This window comes from Vidua chalybeata, chromosome 8 (genome assembly GCF_026979565.1).
Source record: "Vidua chalybeata isolate OUT-0048 chromosome 8, bVidCha1 merged haplotype, whole genome shotgun sequence".
In the NCBI taxonomy this organism is placed as follows: domain Eukaryota; kingdom Metazoa; phylum Chordata; class Aves; order Passeriformes; family Viduidae; genus Vidua; species Vidua chalybeata.
In genome coordinates, this window is record NC_071537.1 from 6,394,852 (window position 1) to 6,415,921 (window position 21,070).

At 37.6% G+C, this 21,070-nt stretch overlaps 1 protein-coding gene across 1 annotated transcript in view; it reads left to right on the forward strand.

Moving 5' to 3' along the window:
* The window catches only part of RAB11FIP2 (RAB11 family interacting protein 2), a 32,317-nt gene extending 27,655 nt beyond the window's left edge, over nt 1-4,662 (forward strand). The window contains exon 5 of the mRNA XM_053949080.1: nt 74-4,662. Coding sequence (XP_053805055.1) covers nt 74-301 — 228 coding nt within the window. The 3' untranslated portion in view covers nt 302-4,662. The remainder of the gene's footprint in view (nt 1-73) is intronic.
* The last annotated feature ends 16,408 nt before the right edge of the window (nt 4,663-21,070 follow it).

Below are 21,070 nucleotides of genomic sequence, written 5' to 3' on the forward strand. Positions count from 1 at the left end.
GAATAACCAATTCATTTTCTGGAGACACTGAACTGCTTACTAAAATCTGGTGTTTTTCTACACTTACCTGCAGGAAGGAAATCCTTTTGATGCCACTGCAGGATACCGAAACCTCACTTATGAGGAGGTTCTGCAGGAGCTGGTGAAACACAAGGAGCAGCTGAAGAAGAAGGACACCCACATTCGTGAGCTCGAGGATTACATTGACAATCTCCTGGTACGAGTGATGGAGGAAACCCCCAGTATTCTCAGAGTGCCATATGAACCTTCTCGGAAAGCTGGCAAATTTTCCAAAAGCTGAGATAGTGGTACTTTCTGCTGAATACATTAGTGGAAGGAGATCGCACTTCAATATTTTGTCTTCTTTTCATTCCTTTTCTCCTAAGAAATTCCAGCAAAATGGGGAGGAGAGACAATGGCATGGGTTTTTTCCTTTTTTTTTTTTTAATCCAAACACAAGCAGAGGCTGCCAAAAGTTGTTTTATGTTAGATTACTTAGGTAACTTCTTTTTCTTTTTGAAAATACATTTAGGTACAGAATACTTAAAATAGAGTTAATGATACATAACAAATATGTCCATGCAGATTATATCATAGCTTAGTGTTCACCATGTGGCAGTTTCAACAGAGAAGCCTGTGCTGTTATGAATGTTTTCTTGAATGATTATTGGTATTAGGCAAATATATTGATTCTTTTTTTTTACAGCATGCCATCAAGACCACTGTTTTCAATCCAGTGTAGTACTCTACTAAACCTAAGTGTGATTTGTTGCAATGGAATGTAGTCCTGCACATATTAGAGGAAAACAGTGATGCACAATCCTTGCAGAGTAAATGCTGTATTCTATACAATGTGCTTTTTATCCAACAATGTAAAAAAGAACCCGTGCCATTTCTGTCATGGCACATGCTGGAACCAGTTATTTTACACTTAAATGCTGAATTTTGTGTATAATGAGTGAACTTTGGTAGTGAGCTCATGACATAAAGTTGTTTTGAGGATCTTTTTGTATGAAGTTACTGCATGTAATTTTATGTGTTAGAAGTACTTTGAACAGTGTTCACAGGGCCAGAGGTACAACTGGAGAACTCAAGTATGGAATAAAGAAATGAATTCTTCTGTTCAGTCGAAGTCTGCTGCAATGAAAATGTCGCAGAAATGGAGAGGCTGGCTTAAATAGACATGATAAATCAATTTAAGGTTGAATTTTACATGATATATGTGTCTTAACTTTTTAAATCTTATGACAATGAAGTATATGCCTTTAGAAATAGGCCATGTTGCTTAAACACATATAGGCTTTTCATTAAAAGTGTCTGTAGTCCATGTAAATAGTTCTAAAAGTCAGTTCTCATTGAGGCAAATGAAAGAAGAATGTAGTAAATATCTTCCTGATCATTTAATAATTGTTTGTAAAATGATGTATGAAAAAGGTATCTGTTATTCAATGAATTGGAAAAATATAGTGATGAAGGTATAATGGGAAAATACTATAGGAGAACCCTCAAAATATTAAGATGAATAGATTTAAATTTTAATTTCCTTAAGAAGAGTCTTACTTGGATTTTTTTTCTTGCTGTGAAACAGTAAAATGTTATTTAAAACATGTACAGAGAATATTTTAGATTCGGATTTAAGATAATTGTCTTTTCCTTTCTTTCTGCACCTGATCTGTTGGGTTTTTTTAAGCACCATGACATGGCTGCTGCTGAGGTGACCAAAAAAGCTTGAAATTAAATTCCATTTTTTTTTGTTGTTGTTGTTATAAAAGATTTTAATACATTTTCATTTTTAAAACTGCAGAAATTGGTACTATTATGAATATTTATATGTGGAAGGGTTGAGAAAGTTCTGTCTGACTGCTTTTGACATCATTAGTATTGTAGGACAGCACAAAAGTATTCTAGTTACAAAAAAAACTTCTTCGTACAAATATTCTCAGATTTCATTTACTTATTTTTGGCTTTTTCTCCTTTATTTCCTTCTTTTATTTAGCAACTACCTCCCAGTCCCCATTTAGCACTGTCCCTAAAATGTGTGCAGCCAGAGTTCCCAACCCACCAGTGTGGATCCCTGTGCCTGGATGGATCCTGAGAGGTCCCAGCCCTGCCCAGCTGTAGAGCTCTGCATTTGTACTTTGTAGTGCAGAAATCCATCCCACACCAGGCAGTCTCTTTTGTCAGCCTAAGGATGTATCAAGTTTGGTACCTCAGAAACCACGTGAATGTTCTTTTGATCCACTTAAGATCCCGATGACTGTAAATTTGTTGTAATATATTCAAAGTGCCAAAGGTTATGTACTAGTTCATGGTATGTTTGCTGTTAGAAGTTGGGGTTTGCACTCAATTAGGTTTTCATTTTCTAATTACACCAGGATGTATTTCAGTTACTCAGTATTTCCATAGAAGTTCTTAAACATTTTCAAATGCTCGGCTGAAGCCAGTGGTTTTCTCATGTTGTTGATGGGGAAATGTTCTGCGATAGTTTTGAATTCCACACTCATTTTCAGCTAACTGGTATGAGACCATCTCTAGTATCAGTGCTTAAATCACCCACACCACTGAGGATTAACAACTGCACCAACCAGAGAATGTGCTCCAGTGACTTCTCACATGCAAGCCAACTTATAATTATTAAAATGAAACTCTACTATATTTAGCACCTCTGAAATCACTTCTTTTAGAATGTAAATGTAGAATATCAAACTGCATAATTGACTAAAAGCAGATCATTTGACATATTTGCATACCAAGAACGATAAGCAGATTAAAGGTAGCGAAAAGATCAATTTTTGTGCATTAGTGAAGAAATTTAGTGAAGCTTTGAATGTGCTATCTAGTCTTTATCTGATCTCTAAGTGAATAAAAGCACCTTTTGTTTCTAACTATTTGTCAAGAAAGAGGGGAGGACAACAAATGCAATTTAGGAAAAGGTAAAGTTGCTGAGAGGCAGAATGGGACATTAACAGTTATGAAGATATTTTTATAGAGTTTATAGGTAAAAATACAGGCTACTTTTGGAGCAACTCTTGAAAGATTACATACACATATTTGCTGCTTAGAAAAAAAAATCTTAGCATTTTCCTGTATTCTGAGATTATTTTTAAGAAGCATCTTTGCTCCACATGTATTTTTTGAACCATGCAGCTTTCAAATGAAAACTTCTCATACAGAGTAATTTGTATGTTGAAAACAAAGGAAGTTCTGTCTTTCCCATAGGATAAAATTGTAGACTTTCTTGCAGATCATTTTGAACCTATAAAAATTTTCCACTTGTGGTCAGTCTTTCTTGCCCTTTAAAATATAGGGATGAAAATTTTGAACATCTCCATATTATTTTGATATTTTCTCTCCTAAATTAGCATAAGAGTTCATCCATGCATGCACTATATTTTGAAATTATCCTTTGAAACAGCTCTGCCATGTATTTTACTTACTTAAAATGACAAATATGAAGGCCATACTTTAATGTTGTAAGTCAGAAATGTAAACTTTCTGCCATTCAAGAAGGATGTTTAATATTTATGTATGTTACCTCTTGCTGCTGTATTTTAAGTTTAGCTTGGTTTTCCACCTCCTAATGAATGTAGCATTCTCCCTAGATTATAACTGCATTTATTGCTGTTGGCTCTGTGTCAAGAACTATTTGTAATTTTCCAGCTGTGGAAATGCTGCCTTGTATTTAGAAAGGTTTCATGGTTTGGGGACCTGATGAAAATCATGCTCATTAGATACTAGCCTGCATTTCTTTCTGTACAGGATGCCCTTTCTTGGATGCATCTTAAAACAAGCAGAACTGCTGTCTTAATGTGTTTACTGCTGCACTGGGGGTTTATTTATGCTTCCAGCTTTAAAGAAAGATTATTGTCCTACATCAAGTCTGTAAAGTGAGCTGATGCTTTTCTGCTCTTTGTACCATTGCTGTTGTAGATATGATAGAGGTGTTAGCTGGGCTTTTACAATGGTGAATTTAGAGCATGTTGACTAACTTCCCCTTCTTTGAAGTACTTGCTGAAGGATTATAGCTCTGCTGTGTTCATGATGCTAGATTTAAGGGTCTGTCAGCACTTTCGGTAGAAAACCCTATTTTCAGGGATTTGTAACTTTAAAATTTCAATACAGTCACTGGAAGTATTTAATATGCAATAGGTAGCACTTTAATCTGTTTATGAAGGGGTTTGAGATTTGTTTCTGTTGAAAAGGTCACAGTCTCCTAAAGCATGGTGGGCATTTGCTTTATCTTTTATAATTTCTACGTTGAGGAAGCCACTGTATGTTACAAGTGGTCGAGCCATTCCTATTCATCTTAGAAGCTTCCAGATGTATTACAATGTATTATAAAAAAGCTGAAGATCCAGGTTATATAGGAAGTCTGTAAAAGATAGGAACACTACTTATAACTTAAGGGTTTTATTTTGTCTTGTGCAATCAATGGTAGTTTGTCTACATTTAATAACGGTACAGAATCATAACTATATGCACTTGTGAGAACTATAAACTTAGAATGCATGAAAAACTTTATTTTTGTTCCATTATTGCAACTTCAGATCCTTTAATTTGATGCAAATGTTATCTTAATATTTTAATTTCTGTTCATTAAATAAATATTGCATGTCTAACACTAATAAAGCACCACAATGCACTACTGCAGTATTTATTGAATTGTGACATTAATCTGTGTTATGCAAAGCATGTGACTCCTAAACTTGCTGTTAAGGCTCTCAGACCACAGAGAGGGGTATTTCCTTAGGGACAGCTCTAAATGAATATCCCAGATGTTTGCAGGGTAGCCATTAAGGGAAATTTCTTCAGTAGTGTCCAGAACTTTGAATTAGTGAAAAAAAAAAATGGTGTATTCTTAAATGTCCTAATCTGTATGTCTTTTTTAGTATGGTATCTGCAATCCCTTTAAATGCACTGTTCGTCTGATGCCATGGCTGTGTAAACATTACCAGGAGATCTTTGGCACTGCAGGCCAGAGCAGCATTTAGCATGAGAACAAGCACTGTGCAAATTCTGATGTGGAAAACATGACACATATTTCTCTTAGTACCTGACAGAATAAAATCTCAGCCAGAATGACAGAAAACTGGAGCATCCTCCCCCATCACCCAGAAGTATATTTTTTAATGCTCCCACAAGTTTTTCTCCTTTTCCGTGAAGCAGCAAAACAGCAAAGTCTGTCCCCTGACAGCAGCAGGTTTTCTGGATGGTGAAGAGGGATGGAGAGCAGTCCTGGTTTGGGAGAGGAACGTTGTGAATCTTCCACCCAGTTTCTTGGAGCTTTGAATTCCACAGGGATGTGATTCCTCACGGTTAATTTGCTCTGTGAGCAGGTCCTTTGTCAATACATCTATGGACTTAGAAAGCTTAGAAAGGGTTCTTCTCTTAGAGGTGTCCATGAAATGTGGTGGTTGTGGGAGATCACAGCCAGTTTGTGAGCTGTCCATCGACTTCCAGAGGTGGTGTTATGCAGATCCCATCAGCTCTGTCTCCCCATGGCTCACAGGTTTTGCAACTGTCCTGGTGTGTGAGAGCTGAGGAATGGGACAGGAGGGGAAAGCACCACACTGCCTTTTGAATACCAGTTTCCATCTGTAATTCACATCTGGTAACTAATCTCAGCTCCTGTGCCCGTTTGAAAAGGGAGCCACACAATTTCCCTCCCTCAGAGGCATAATGTTTGTTAGCTGATACCAGCCACAATCCTGTTGATGATTTGAGAGCCCAACTGGATTAAACAGCTTCCAGTTTCCCCAGCATGAAGTTGTCTTTGGAGTTGTCATTACTAACCATCTCAACCCCCTAATAAAGGTTTTCAAGGATATTTTAAATATAGTTTAGCAGTTAAAGAATTATTGAAATTACATGTAAACTAGAAGTATCATTAAGGACAATTCTCTTTCCAGTTGCACTTATTGAAGTTATTTTTTTATGGAACCACAGAATAAAAATCAGGATTTCATTTGCCTCTTTTGATTTGTTTTTATGGGAGTGTTGTGCAAGTTCTGGCTGCAGCTCACTTGGGATATGTTGCCCTTTTGTGTAACACTGGGCATATTTGTAAAGTTATAAATAATGATGATTTAAAAATGCATCTCTTTTTTTGGAATAATTAATTAGAAATTGGATTTTTTTATTGTTTTGTAATAGTGCCATTTTTAAGATATAGGAATAAGACTATCTGCTAAAGGAAGTTGTTTTTTCTGTACTACTTATTGAATAATTATGAGAGAAGGCTACCACACTGAGTGCAGCCCAGCCTGGAAAGTGTGTGGCATTGACTGTGTAATGTTTATATAAATATCAGTATATTCAGTGCTGGAAGCCAGTGGCTATTACGGGGGATTATTACAATGTATTTATAATGTGTTTTTACAGCATTTAGTAATGTAGATCGGTCTTTGATAAATGGATGATGATTTAGGACAGAAAAGTACCCTCCGTGGCTAAGCACTGACATGTTTATACTTTAAAAGTAAGCAGCTTAAAAAGGTTTTAGGGCCATGCAACGTTCAAATGAAGCTGAATACTAAAAAGGGGAGAAACTTTGTGGGATGTATTTTGTTTGTTTCAGCCCAAACAGTGTCTGCTGTGTGACATGCAGGGAATGAGTAGAAGCAACACTGGGGAGATTCCATTGCTGGGATCCAAAAAACCCAATAACAATAAAAGGTTAGTAGGGCTAGGAGTCTGATTTTAAGGGATCTATTTGCCTAGCCTGAGCCGGGTGATGTTGGTAGTAGGAAGAGTAACAGCATCCCTTACTAACAAGATTATTGGCAGGGTGAAAACCCCCAAAAAGTTGGGGGTTTTCTTAAGGGATGAAAATTCATCCCTTAAGAAAGGGATAAGAATTCATCCCTTAAGAAATGAGGGATCCCTTAAGGGATGAGAATTCATCTTAAGGGATGAATTCTCAAGGTTTTAGGTGTGGGACAGTTGTTGGGCAGAAGCAGCGCTGTCACTTCTGATTTTTCAGCCCTGCTGACATTTGGTGTTAAATTTAGGGATTGAACAAACCACATTCCTAGGAAAGTTAGGAAGTGTCTGAGGAAACTTGGGGTATGCAGCATGTGGCTGGCCAGGTTTCCTCTGCTCTGGCTCAGGGTCTTGTGGAGTGGCCAAAATGTGTCGTATCACCTCCTCTAAATCATTCATCTGGGCCCTTCCGAGGTGCTGAATGTCTCCTTCTCCGATAACTTGCTGCTCACATTATGAATTCCTTGAAAATTGACTCCCTGGGACATCTTTACAGGAGACATCAAGGGTCTCCATTTAAATTTAATGAATACTGTGTAATTTGCCAAGGACTTCTACAATGCATTAGGAAAATCTGCCTCTTTGAGACCAGAGCTTTGCCAAAATAATGGCAGCTTAATTGCATCCTTTAAAAGCAACTGCTGACTCTCCAGCTATGAGTATTTTCCATTTCCTAATAAAATGTTTTCCCATTAAAACAGCTTATTTCATTAACTTATAATTCATAGCTTAAATATGCTTATATTTTGCTAATTGTAGATTACTTAGTTCTTATTTTTAAGGAACACTGAAGCACAAAGTACAAAATGTCAGGGTTTTTTATAAAGAAAAGTCTTGCCTTGTGCATAGCAATTGCATTTGGATAAGCATTTTAAATATGCTATTTTTAAGGAGTTTTTGCATGCTATTTTAAACTAAATAATTAAACTTCTATAACAAGAAACAATTTGAAGTGTTCATGCAATTTATAGTTTTAATTCTTTTATAGATATGTGCTCCAATATTTTATAGTTATGATTCAAAAGCTACCACAGTTACCTATTTTAAATTGTAAGGATATATTGTGAGACTTTAAATTATTCTTTTCCAAAGTACACAAAGCCAAAATATCTGATAGACTCTTTGTGTTTTGGAAAAGTTAAAAATGAGCTCTGGGAGAAGTAAGGTTTTCGTAAAATTTTGTACAAACCTTTGTGTTGAACTGCAGAGCAGCTCAATTTGGGTATGTAGCTTCAGGCACTCCTTTATCCAACAGGATAACATCAAATTTGCTTTTTTTTTCTTAATAACACAAGGACAAGAGAGTAGGAATCTGTCTGCAGCAGGTTCTGGGTACTGCTTGTAAGGACCAAGTTGCAAAATGTGGATGCTTTGTGAGATGTGGTCTTGGCTTTTTGGTGTTTGTGAAGCAGATGGCATGTGAATACCAGGCTTATTTGTATTTCCAGGATCAGATAGAAAACTTCCTATTTTCTGATACTTTCAGATTAAAAACTTTTATTATTTTTTTTCTTAGTGGGCAGATTATATTTGGCTACAATGCATGTAACATTTCACTTGATTAATGTGACTGCTGTTTGAGACCCTCTTGTAATTGGCCTCATAATCCACACACAGAGTACTGTGAAATAGTGTGAATTTGAAGTTGAGAGACTGATGAAAGGAACATCCATCAATAGTGGGGAGAAATGAACTAATCCTAATTAAAAGCAAAAGAATTTTGTGATCTGAGTTGAGATCCAGTTGGTGGAAACTGAAGAGTAGTTTTTCTGGTAAGTATTTTTATTATAACTGTCCAGTATAATTGCTTTGGAAAAAAACTCCTCTGTTGTGCTTAATGGTATAAACTTTATTAGCTCTTTATAAACCAAATATTCAACAAGGGTCTTTTGCTTAACCTTTGTTTCATTGGCTATGATTTCAGAGGGTTTAAGCAGAATTTTATTGCTGGAGTTGATCAGCACAGTTATATCTGCTGACAGGCTCATGGTTATTCTTTTATCTGTTTCAGGATTTTCTGTTTAGTTTTAAGTGCCGAACATTTCACCACAGTCTATTTAGAGCATTATTTAAAACTCGTTCCAGTTCTCTTCATTCTTACGCACGCCCATGTGTTAAACTACTCCAGAAACTGGCTTAGCTCTGACCGTATTTGGAGGCTGTTCCTCTTCTTTGCTCTTGGGCTGGTTTGGACGGGGACTTATGTCTAAAGTAACAAATGAAATATGTGACAAGAGCTGACTGCCAAAACCGGGATCAAAGCAAGTTTCTGAGGAGCTCACTGGAAAACTATCCTGAACTTTGGAAGGATGACTCAAAGCCACATTCTAAACAGAGCAAACCACAGTGAAATAAATGGCAAGGTGAGAACAGATTTCTTGAATAAGGTATGTGTCCCCCCTAAGACCAGAAAGTCACTTTGGTGCTAGGGGAAAGGAAGCAAATCAGCAGATAAATTTCAAATATCAGTCAGAATGGGTTGCTCAGGATGTTCTTTGTCTGCAAGCCCACAAATCTTTGCAATTTCTGTCTGGGTTTACTACACAGAAGTGTGTTAGCCAGAGAGCATTCAAAATGAAAGGTAATATTTGCTGGTCATGTCACGTGGGACATCACTGACTTGTTTGAAAAGTTGCCAAATCTGAGGGCATGTTCTGTTAAATTCGCACAGTGTCTTCCTCATCTGACTTAGAGCTATGAGAACATTCAGCTCTGATTCATTAGTTTTAGGCAGTTCATGTGAATAAAGAGGAGACCTGAATAAGGAGGATTTCCCTGAATCCTTCACAGAAACATGTAGACTTGCAAAAAACAGCTGCTGTAACTGAGCAGAAGGCTGTGCTTTGTGGTTGAATGCGTTTTAAAAAGCTGGCATTGGAAAAAAGGGAGTTCTGTGAGAAACCTAAGCCTCTCTCACAATCATGGCATCTCTCAAAGTCACAAGACTTTAAGATGTTTAGAAATAGCTGGAGAAAACCATTCAGCAATGATGGTCTGTAGCAATTGGGAGCTGGAAAGAGAAATGTTAATTTTAGGGGGAGAGGAGTAGTTTGGGTAGTCGCTGTGATGAAGATTGATAATGCTAATATATAAGGCAGCTGTAGAAGGGAGCAGCAGCTCTCTCAGAATATAAAAGGTGGAGAATGAGCTTGTTGAGTTTTTCAGGGGCAGGGGATGAGAAGCAATAACTGCTTCCTTCCAGGAGGCAATAACTGGCTGGCTGCAGTAAAGCATCACTCTTCAGGAGAGCGATGGATGCTGTGAACACAAACAGTAACAGGTTTCTCAGATTTTCCTAGTGCCTGGGAAAAAAATCACACAAATTGTCTTCCAGAGCAAATTGTTTCAAGTACAAGCCTTTGGACAATAGCAGATACAAAAAAAATATTAAATCTTTTCTTTATTTGATTCTGCCTTTGACTTGCCTTGGAAAGAAAAATTGTGGATTTTAGTCTGACTAAAGGCTAATGGAGTTGTTCAAAGACTGACATATAAGCAAAGAGTAATGCAGTTACAAAGGGGAGATGGCAGGTTAGCAGAGCTGTTATTATTACAAGTTTTATTAAAATCTTTCAGTGCAATGGTGGTCTTCTGTCAGGAGTGCTTTTTGTTATGTCCTGGGACTGTCCTTCCCATACAAATAAATGTATATTTAAATCAGTATACAATAAATCCCCATGCAAAGTAGCTGACATTCTAGCTTGAGAAGAGTTACTGGCGTGATGCTGGCCAGCTAGAATAACCACTCACATCAGTCCCAGGTACAAAGTGATGCTTTCTCTGAAGTATTTTAGAAAGCAATGCATTCTCATTAGAGCATGTTGAGAATTACTGAGGGATAAGATCATCCCGTTCTAAAATATGCAGGATTTCATCTTTTTCCCATTGCTAGCCTAGGACTGGTACTTGGACATCATAGTCAGTGTCTGAAAACCTTTAAGCAATTTGTAGCCCTTGCAGTTTGCACAGGAGAGGATCTCAGCACGACACTTGGATTATTGTTATCTGTGCATGGTATCAGCTTGTATTATAGAAACACAGAATGGTTGGGTTGGAAGGGAGCCCCAAGGTCATCTACTTCCAACCCTCCACTGGCCCAACCTGGCCTTGGACACCTCCAGGGATGGGCGGGCACAGCTCTGGGCAGCCTGTGCCACCACCCTCACAGGGAACAATTTCTTCCTAATACTTAATCTGCCAACTCCCTCAACTACTGGATATTAATTATTTAGGCTATTGGAACAGTGAACCTCCCTGCTTCCCACAGGTATAAAATGTGTTTATTTTGATATGCCCCTGGAGGTTACAATGCCTGTTGCTTCCTGTGAGAAAAGCTGGCAACATATCTGCTAAAAAACATGAATCACTTTTTATCAGACCACTACTCCTGAGCAGCAAAACTCAGGAGACTCTGTTCTATGCAAAACTTTAAAATTGTGGAATCCTTAATAAATGTAATTATTTTTTCAAACTTTGGCATTACACCAGGTCAAAAAGAGCTTAAAAGAGCTACTAAATCCCAATATTAAGAGTTATTCCCACTTTGCCCCTGTTTTAATGGCTATATTAGATCCCAGGGAGAGGACTCTTATCCCACCAGTAGCAATTAGCTTTGCTGACAAAGAGGAAAATTTAGGACAAAACATAAATCTTGGTCCTTGGGAATGAAATATTTTGGCTTGTCTGATATTAAAGTTGCACAAAATTCAGTGTCTTTGTAGCCCTGGATTTCTGTGAGTTGGCAATAGCATCAGCCTGTTGCTTTTTGAGTCTTTTCCCTCTTCTGGCACACAGCTAAGCAGGCAAAGATTTGCCGCAGATTCAGTTGTGAATATAACCTTTCCATCAGCTGTTTGATAACACTTTTACATGTTGGTGCACCTGTACCTGTATTTGGCTTCAAAATAGTACAGAGCATGAACATTGGCAAGTGGTAAAAATTAGTTGAGGAATAATAATAAATAAAATGGCATTCAGCCCAAGTGAGTTGTGTTTTCATTACTCATAATAGCTCATTGGAATTATTTTCCAGAGACAGTTCTGTATATTTAAGTATGTATCAGAATAACTGCACTTTTAAATCAAGAGTCAAGTAGCTACTTTGTATGCTGTGCTTATCTTAAACAGAGTTTGATTTAGAACATTTATCTTCCCTGGTATCATCTCCCATGTCAAAGCACATTTAAATCCTGCTCTGTTCCTAATATCTCCAGTGTCTAAAATGGTATCTGAGAACAAAAAAGTTTGATGATTGCTCTGTTGTTTGCCCACTTTGTAGTTATTAGCTGCTCTGTCGTTGTTTTGAGTATCACTGAAGCTGAGAAGGAGAAGCCTCAGCAAAGTAAACTGTTAAAAATTAAAGCCAAGGTCAGACCCAGGGTTAGCAACCTGAGGAGAGAGCAATTTAAGATGGGTCCAATTATGCAAAATCATGTGTTGAGTTACAGCCTCGAGCCTCCACTGGGACTTGGGAGGTTACCTGGGTAAAAATGTCAGAAGAATTTCAGGGAGGGTTCTCTTTTGTTTCTCCCTTATCTTGAGAGAGGACAATGCAATCTGGAATAACAGCTTTCCTTTTGAGGTTAGTGACTGCAAAGGAAAACTGTTATCCCAGGAGTGTTTAGTGAGTGCATTTCAGTGAGGGCAGCAAACCCAGCACAGGGCTTGGGAGACATTTGGCACCTTGTTGCCTTTTATTGGTTTGCACAGGCAGAACATTGAGACAGCACCTCTGAATCCAAAAATAAATCAGTTGAGGCACATCAAGTGACCCACTAAAGCAGTGCAGATTTTACTGTTTGTGTTCTTAATAGTTAAACCAAGCACCATCAGTACCATCACAGCTAGGTGTTTCTTTAGAAGATCTCAAAAGAAGATCTTAACTTTCCCTCATTTTAAATTTATCTTTTCTTTCCAGTAATTGGAAAGCACAAGCACAGAGTGGTGCCAAGTGGTGACTCCCAGAACGGCTGGGAATGAAGAGATCAGACTCAGTTTACTTGGATGATTTGTGTGGAAGTTAGGATGGTTGTTATTTTGCCAAAAAAAGTATCTTTTATTTTTTTTTTTTTTTGGGAGGAGGGGTGAAAGAACATAATGTGCTATGCTTTTAAAGAACTTATCCCCGAGCAAAACACTCTAGAGAGATGTTGTAGTCTTCCTACTTCAGAAAACATCAAAACTTACCACCATTACATTTCTCCAGTTCTCTGTGACTCTGAGGTGTATGGTTTCATAATTATGATCATTTGTATGAAAGCATCCTTAATAAGAGAAACAGAGAGATTATGTTCAATAAAAGCAGAAACACAGTTCTGAATATGTTTAAACAAGTTTTTGCATTGATAAACAAAACTACTGGGTATTTTTTTCAATCACTCAGACACAAGTACTTACTGAAGAATTTATACAGTGCTCAGGGCAAGTTACAGCTGGATCCTCTTAAAAACCTCAGTCTTTTCTAACAAGTGACTCATAAAACTAGTGTAGCTCTGAAGTTTTTCAGAAAATATATGTAATTAAAAGGGATTTTTGCCATTTGAACAAATAGTAAGTTATTGTAAATATCTTAAGGATGAGATAAAAACATGATGTTTTACTTTTTCAGAGCATATCTCTTTCAAAAAAGCCAGAAACTGAGTTTCAAAACTGACAAATTTGCTACAGGAGTGGTTCAAGTGCTTTTGACAGTGATGCTTCCTAGCAAGGAGGGCTGAGGCACCTGGAAGGAAAGTCTTGTGCATCTGTGTAATCAGCTGAGTGCCTGGGAATTTGCTGTCCAGTTCATTCTGCAAGAGTTCTACTGCACCTTTTCTTATGCAAGGAAGGTGTATTTGTAAATATTGCTTAAATTCCTTTGAATCATCGACAAAGGAAGTAAATTGAAGCCCTGATTCCTTCTGCCACCCTCTGGGATCTTCTCTTGTCTTTGGATGTTGTTTAGCCCCCGAGACATCTCCTCTGCCTTCCACAGCTTGCAGGGGGACTCTGGTTTAAGCTGTTCCTACATCAGCAGCTTTTCCTTCCCCTTCAGGACCTGCCACATCAAAAGCACTTCCCTCTGCTCCCTGTGCCTCGTGTGGAGTCAGTCTGGAGAGACATTAGGGAAAGCTGCCCCTGGGAAGACAAGGACACAGCCCTGGAGAGGAGAAAAAGTTGAATTTAAGCATCTCTCTTCCTCATGTCTACTGTAGCAGAGACAGTTTGTGCAAGGAGGCCATTAGCAAGTCTAACCAAGAGAGCTGAATAATTTCTTCATGACCAAAGCACTCGAGGGAAAGAAATTCCCAGTCAGTTTTAAAAATATCTGGTGACTCACTGGGATGGGATGTCTACCATAGAATAATTCAGGCTGGAAGGGACCTCAGACTGGATCTTCTAGTCCAGCTTCCCATACCCTCAGGCAACATCACCTTTCCAGGAAATCTGTGCTAATTAAATAATTTCTTCACAGGAACTTAACCAGCTCTCATGGTTTTTTTATCTCAAAATGCAAATTGCACAGGGTAACAACTTTAAAGATGTAAAAACAAACAAGCAACAACAAAAAAAAATCCCTTGCAATCCATTATACTTTTACAAGGACCTATTTATGTTAACAGGATTCTGTTTGTCAGGAATGGGAATGGAATTAGGTCATCTTCTAGTCAGCTGATAATAATGAACTCAATAATGAACTCTAATGAAACTTTGCAGAACTTCCCAGAGATGTGTAAAAGTAGCTAAGGTCTCTTATGCTGAGGTTAAAAGTGACTACTACTTCCAGAAATCTAAGAGCAAACTTCAATGAAAGCTAATATGGACTCTAAAAACAGGTAATATTGAGTTTTCTGTTTTTATTCTGATGAAAAATAGTCAAGCAATGCTAGCAGCAAAATTATTACTGTAGCAATAAAGACAACTACAAGTTTATAAAAAATAATACAATCCTGTATGATTCTGTATTCTTCAAGGTTCAGGTTAGAAAGGGAAATTTGTAAAAAGGATAAAACTTTATCTAAGTATATTGTGAAGTAACATTCTCATTAACAATAAGGGAGAAAAAAATTAAAAGTCACCTGGGGTCTATAAATAGATTTAATTGTAGAATACAATATGGAATATTCAATTTATTGATTGAACTACTGATATTAGAGACATAAAAATTATAATAATCTGGAGTTTGGGAAATAATTAAAATGTTGTGAGGTTAGCATTTAATTGGTGTTTACCCAAGAGTCAGAGGATGCAAAGGGAGCTGGGCTGACTGAACTAAAATCTATTTGAACACAATGAGGAAATTCAGGAGGCAAACTGGACAATCATATTCTGGTATTCCCTAAAGCTCTGGGTGTTGTGCAAGATAAGCAATGCATTCCTTGGACTGGCAAAAATCACAGACATATAAAATTTATATGGGAATATCATTAGTGAACTCTTATGAACCAATCCCCAAATGTGATGTACAAATGCTTGTAACAAAGTGTGAATGGCATAGTAAAGTATGATACATAATGAGGTTAAGGAGGGGAAAAAGGGAAAATTCTGCAACAGGAACAGAAGCAAAATGGGGAGTTCAGCACACTGGGAGCACCAAGGCTCCTCCAGCCCAAGCTTCTGCTGGGAGTGGAGATGTGCTGTTAGAGGCTTGCAATGCAGCCTGCAAAGACCAAGCCATGCTGAGTTGATTTAAACCAAAATAATAAAATGTGATTTAAATAGTATTGATAAACAAGCAGAACACCTTTAAGGCTGCAATAACTTGCTTATATATAGGCCACACTTTATCTTGTATTTATTATTTAGGCTCTTGTATAGATTTGTTTCTATTTGCATTTATTATGGGTTGGTTTGTGTTTATATCCTCATTTATGTATAAATTATAATTCCTGTGGATATAAAATCTAGGAATTAATCTTAATGCTACTGAAATCAATTATCCTGGGCAGGCTAGATATATAAGAAAACAATATAAATTCATCTAAATTCAATTATTAAACAAAGTGAATATTGTATTTAATTAGAAAATTGAATCAATTTACTTACATTCATTCTTATCTGTCATAATTTTAGAGATGATAAATCTCTCCCTCTTACACTGTATTGTTATACACAGACAGAAAGAAGAAAATAATATCTCTTCCATTTTGCAATTCCTGTTTGATTTTTTTCTTAGCTGTGGATGAGCTAATTACTAATCAGAACTAGTGGAATGAAGTGAGGTAAAAAAGGCATTTTTATGCAATAGAAAAGGATAGTGTTGTTAAAATGTGGATTAGACTTTGACTAACTGATACAGATATTTAACCAGGACTTCAAATAACTTAGTAGCTTAACTTTTTTCAAAGTTTAAAGAAAACTTGTGTGACTATTTCCTAATTTTAAATTTTAAAAATATAATGAATTTAGTAAACATTGCTATTTTTGAAAGACTTCTTAAAAATCTAACATTTTAAAATTACTTACTCATCCCAATTTATAGTGGGTAAGTGGGAAACAAAACAAAGAATATTAAATTTAAGATATCTAATCCAGCTTTTGGGGCGTAACTTAATCATTAAAGTCCAGTAAAAATTGGCTCTTTCTGAAATGGATTCTATCTAGCTTGAGTTTGATGGACTATTTTTTTGTTTCCTCAGGAAGACTTAGGGCACTTAGAGTTACAGTAATGAAAAAATTGAGCATTTATTTTGATGCTGCAAGATATCACAAAGTCTTATGCAAATCAGAGTTCAAATTGCTACCAGTCTCATTCCTTGGAGCTGTTTAAGTCAGCAAGAACTCCTCAGTTTTACACTCTCCCTTTTTGTGAAGCTCTTTATCCCAAATGGGTCAACCTGAAAGTCACCATGGTAAAAGTTTGTTATATTTGGCTGGGGTCTGCAATTGTCAGCAGTCAGTCCAAAATTCAGGGAACTCATGGATTTTCATCAAGTCAGTATAAATTAATACAGACTAGGTCTGTCACACTTCAGCCAACAATGACCTTTCTTTACATGTATGAGCATTCCCTTTCTGAATTTGATTACCAAGATATCTATTTCTTAAGCCCTACAAAGTACTTTTCTTGGAAAAATACTTTGCCTGTCAATTTTTCAACCAGTGATTATAAGTAGTCATGGTAAATCCTACAAACCACACTGAGACTAATCCTGGGAGAAAAAGACCTGTGCTGGTGTCAAGAGCACAGGTACCCCAGTTTTTCCAAAGAAATGCAATTATAGTTAAGTATTTAAATAATACATGCATATTGAAAAAGGTGCAGTAAGTCTAGGGAGTTTCTTTGCATTACATTTCCTGAGAAACTATCGGGCTAATTTCCACACGAATTTATCATTGCATATAAAATTACTGCAGTTAGGAAAATTGCTGTTTGATGTATAAAGGGCTGAATTGTTCTTCTGAAAGCAAGGTATTATAGGGCTTGGCAGTTGTTACATTAGGGTTTATGAACTGTGAATGTCCTACAATGTTCTCCTGTACCTCGTGGACTTGAACTGTTGATACATCTCCGAATGAATCTTGTAAATGGTGCTCCCAGGGGTGCGCTCCAATTTTGGAACCTTTGTTACAGCAAATGGAATAAAGGGTTTGATACTCAAGTAACATAAATGCGCCCTGTAGCTCGAAAATTACACCACTTCTGTTTCTCTAGATTCACTTTAAAAATATTTAATTGGCACCGCACACTTTATGGTTATTGAGTTTTCTTACATTCACTGGCGTATGTGGAAAAGTGCTTTTGCAATGCACTGCAGACTGTTCATTGATGCAAATGAATCTAAGGACAGGATGAGATGTGAAAGCTGTTTTTTTGATTGATTTGGCCAAAATAATGTGTATGTATTACTATTTTGTGTATAATTACACAAACACAAACATTAATAATGCAGCTAGACTTTTTTCTCTAATTAAGATGATTCTCTAGTTCCTTTTAAAAATGGAAGTTATACTGGCCTTTTAAAAATTTAATTTCAGTGAAGGGAAAGGGGAATGTGAGGAGGATAAAAATCACATTAGTGATTAGGAGCCTTGGCCAAGCTATAAGAAATTCAGGTTCTCTGTCCTGCTCTGCATGACTGTATTGGGGTCCAAACCATCTGCTTCCCAGGAAGAGGCTTTTCCCCTGGCTGTTGTAGTCCTGGGCACAAGGACACTCCACTTTGTAGCTAAAGCTTTTCCAGCACTGCAGAAAGCACAGGAAGTGCAGAGCTGGTAAAGGCAGGGTCTCAGTTCTCTCATGCAGTGATGATCATGTTTGATGCCTTCAAGCTGCAAGAGCTGCAGCTGAATGTTCAGCGTTAAAGGCAATGCCACCCCTGTTTTGACATAGCATCAGAGCTGGGCTCTGAACCCCCAGAGGGTGATGGTGGTGCTGGGCTAAAAACATCAAGGATTTCTCACTGTTGAAAACGTGGGTGCATGTGTGACCTGAGGAGTCACACTTCTGTGCCCCAGGGCCCACATTTTATTCTTCTCTTGCTTTTTGCACTTGCATCCTTTGGCAGGTGGTGGCTTTGGGGATTTGCCACAAATTATGCAGAAAACTGTAATGAAGAAGGAAAACTGAGTCAAAGACACCATCTTTCAGGCTGGGGACATAATTAGCAAATCATCCTCTGGCCCTGCTGTTCTGGATCCTCTATGAAGAGGATCAGGTTTGTTTGTAAGTTATCCTCTCCATGACAGATCTCAGGGACTCTGCAAAGGAGAACTTTAAAAGGCTTAATTAGGACCCACTGGTGTGCCCAAGCAGATGTTTATAAATGGGAGTGATAAGAATCTGCAAGTCCAAAGGGCAGAGAAACCTGTAGGGACACTGCCAGCTGTCTTGGAGAGGTTATAGCCACGGGGACTGGGAGAAATAAAATAAAATTCAAACGTGCTCTGCAGTGTGAGTCACCTGGCTCAAGAGCCAGGCTCTCCCAGTGTGACAGTCTTCAAATACGTGTCACACCTTTTTCCTTTCCCTGCAAAATCTGTTCGTCCATCCATCCATCCATCCATCCATCCATCCATCCATCCATCCATCCATCCATCCATCCATCCATCCATCCATCCATCCATCCATCCATCCCTCCAGACTGTGGGCTTTGAGCTTCCACATCCACTGCTGAGGCAAAGGCACCAATTCAACTCGTGGATGTTGTAACATAGTGAATTAAGAGGTATGAAACACTGAGACAGCTCAGGGCCTGTAAATGACTCTAAGAAAGGAGTCTTTAAAGCTCATCTCCTCCTGCCAGCTGAGAGGGGTGGGGTAAGAAATGTAACTTCAGCTCTTAATTCCACAGTACATCCTGTGGAAAAAATCAGATGTGAATAATAAGGCAACACTAATTCTGTTATTTCTCAGCTTTGGAGCATTTGACTTTATAAATTTCTATTCTTAACATTTATTAATCAAAAATTTGGTATAATTTTGCCATAATGCTGTTTTCTCCTGGAACTGGGAGAAGTTATGGACTCTCTGTAATGGAGGTGGGTAAGCTCACACCTTTTCAGTCACCTGAGAGTAAGCGACCTTATTAATGAATTTAGGAGTAAAGGTGCTGTTCACTGGTGTTCCAACAGGCATTGAGTTGTCAGCAAGGTTGGGAATCTCATGATATATGTCTGGAACAGCCTGTTCTTACAGTTTTAAGAGGCATGAGCTGGCAAGCATGTATTTGCCTCTGGTGCTTTGTGCTGCAGCAGTTGGGCTCTCCTCAAACCTTTGGGTGCTGCTCCTGGAAACTCTTCCCTGCATGGAGCAAAGGTGCAGCACCCAGTCGTGCTCTGCTGCATTCCAGGAGTGCTGCCCCAGCCTGAAGGAGAAAGACTGACAACCAAGGGTGAGAGCTTTGTTTTGTAAACCAAAGAAAAGTGTTAATTACAAAGCAGAAAAATAATTATTTAGCAGTAGGTCTATCCTGGAGCATAAAAAAAATTATACACAGAGTTCACAGAGAGCAGCTTATAAATGTGCATGTTTTAGATCAGCTTCTGTTCTTCACATCAAGAAGTTCAGTGCAAGCCCAAGCAATGCTGACAAAAGCAATATTGCTCTGAAGTCTCTGACTGAAGGGGCCATAATTTGCCCTCAGTTACCTTTAGGTAAGCATGGATCTAAATGAAATTCCTGGAGCTGACCCTCCTTGTGTGTGCAAAAAGTTCAGCTGAGCTCTGGTTTTAATGTGTCCCACAGCTCCCATCTCACCCTCTACCTGCAGTGGCTGCACCTTTTGAGTTTTCCTGTGTGTTTGCACTTGGAGAACTTCAGAAGACAAAAAGTGAATATGATACAAATTTAGGGCCACATGCTTGTGCTGTGAAGGCAGGTTAATCAGCCTCGTAACATCCTGTATTTCCTCTGGCAAGTAATGACATTATGCTTCAATCACAACAACCTTTTTTAACACTGCCCTCAAGAAAGATTTGGAAAAGATAAACATTTCCCATAACATCCCCCCCCTCCCCGACTTACATCAGCTATATATGATTTATCTTTTAATGTGTTAAGGCCAGCTCAGTACTCCCTTCCCAAGATAATGTCTCATTGACTCCACTGGGAGATTTTCTTAGGGCAAAAACATTAAACAGAACACTGATTTTATTTTCTTTTTAATGTGTTTCTGACAAATTTTTTAATTTTGCCTCTCTTTTTTCATTTTAATTTCTGCCTCAGTGATGCAGTAGAGATAATTTATTGGAATATATTTTCAACACTATTGTTTCAGCCACGCTTTAACACCTGCCATGGATGATAAATATGCCATGGTATAACATGAAATGTGATTCTTTCTCCTATGCTTTGCTTCTAACTTTATTTTTAGATGGATGTCTTTGTGCATAGAGACTGAGTTGAGTAATTTTTGGTTGGCAACATTGCTGTTATCAATTATTTCTTCTTTATGCTCATTGGCACTTAAAATATTTTTTTCAAATCCATCCCTTTTTGCTACAAAGGCACTTTGATAGTGAGTTGGTTTAAGAAATTGAAAGCCTACATAAAGCTTGCCTTAATATTGTGGTCTGTGGAAGGTAAACAGTATTACACTCTTCTCTTTGAGCCCTAAATTTTATCATGTATTTGCTAACTTTAAGTTCTACTCTTGAAAAAAGCTTGTATTTATAGCTTGTATTTTACCTTTAATAATAATAATAAAAAAATAAAATGTGAAATTGGCACCACTATTTCAATATTAAAGAGGTTTATAAAATGAGGCCCTGTATTCAGATACTGTAGAAAAATTAGATTTTAATTTGCAATGTTCTTTTATTTTACTCATCATGGTAGCTGTCATAATTAGAGACCTTGTTGGAAAATAATTTTTGTTTACATAAGTTT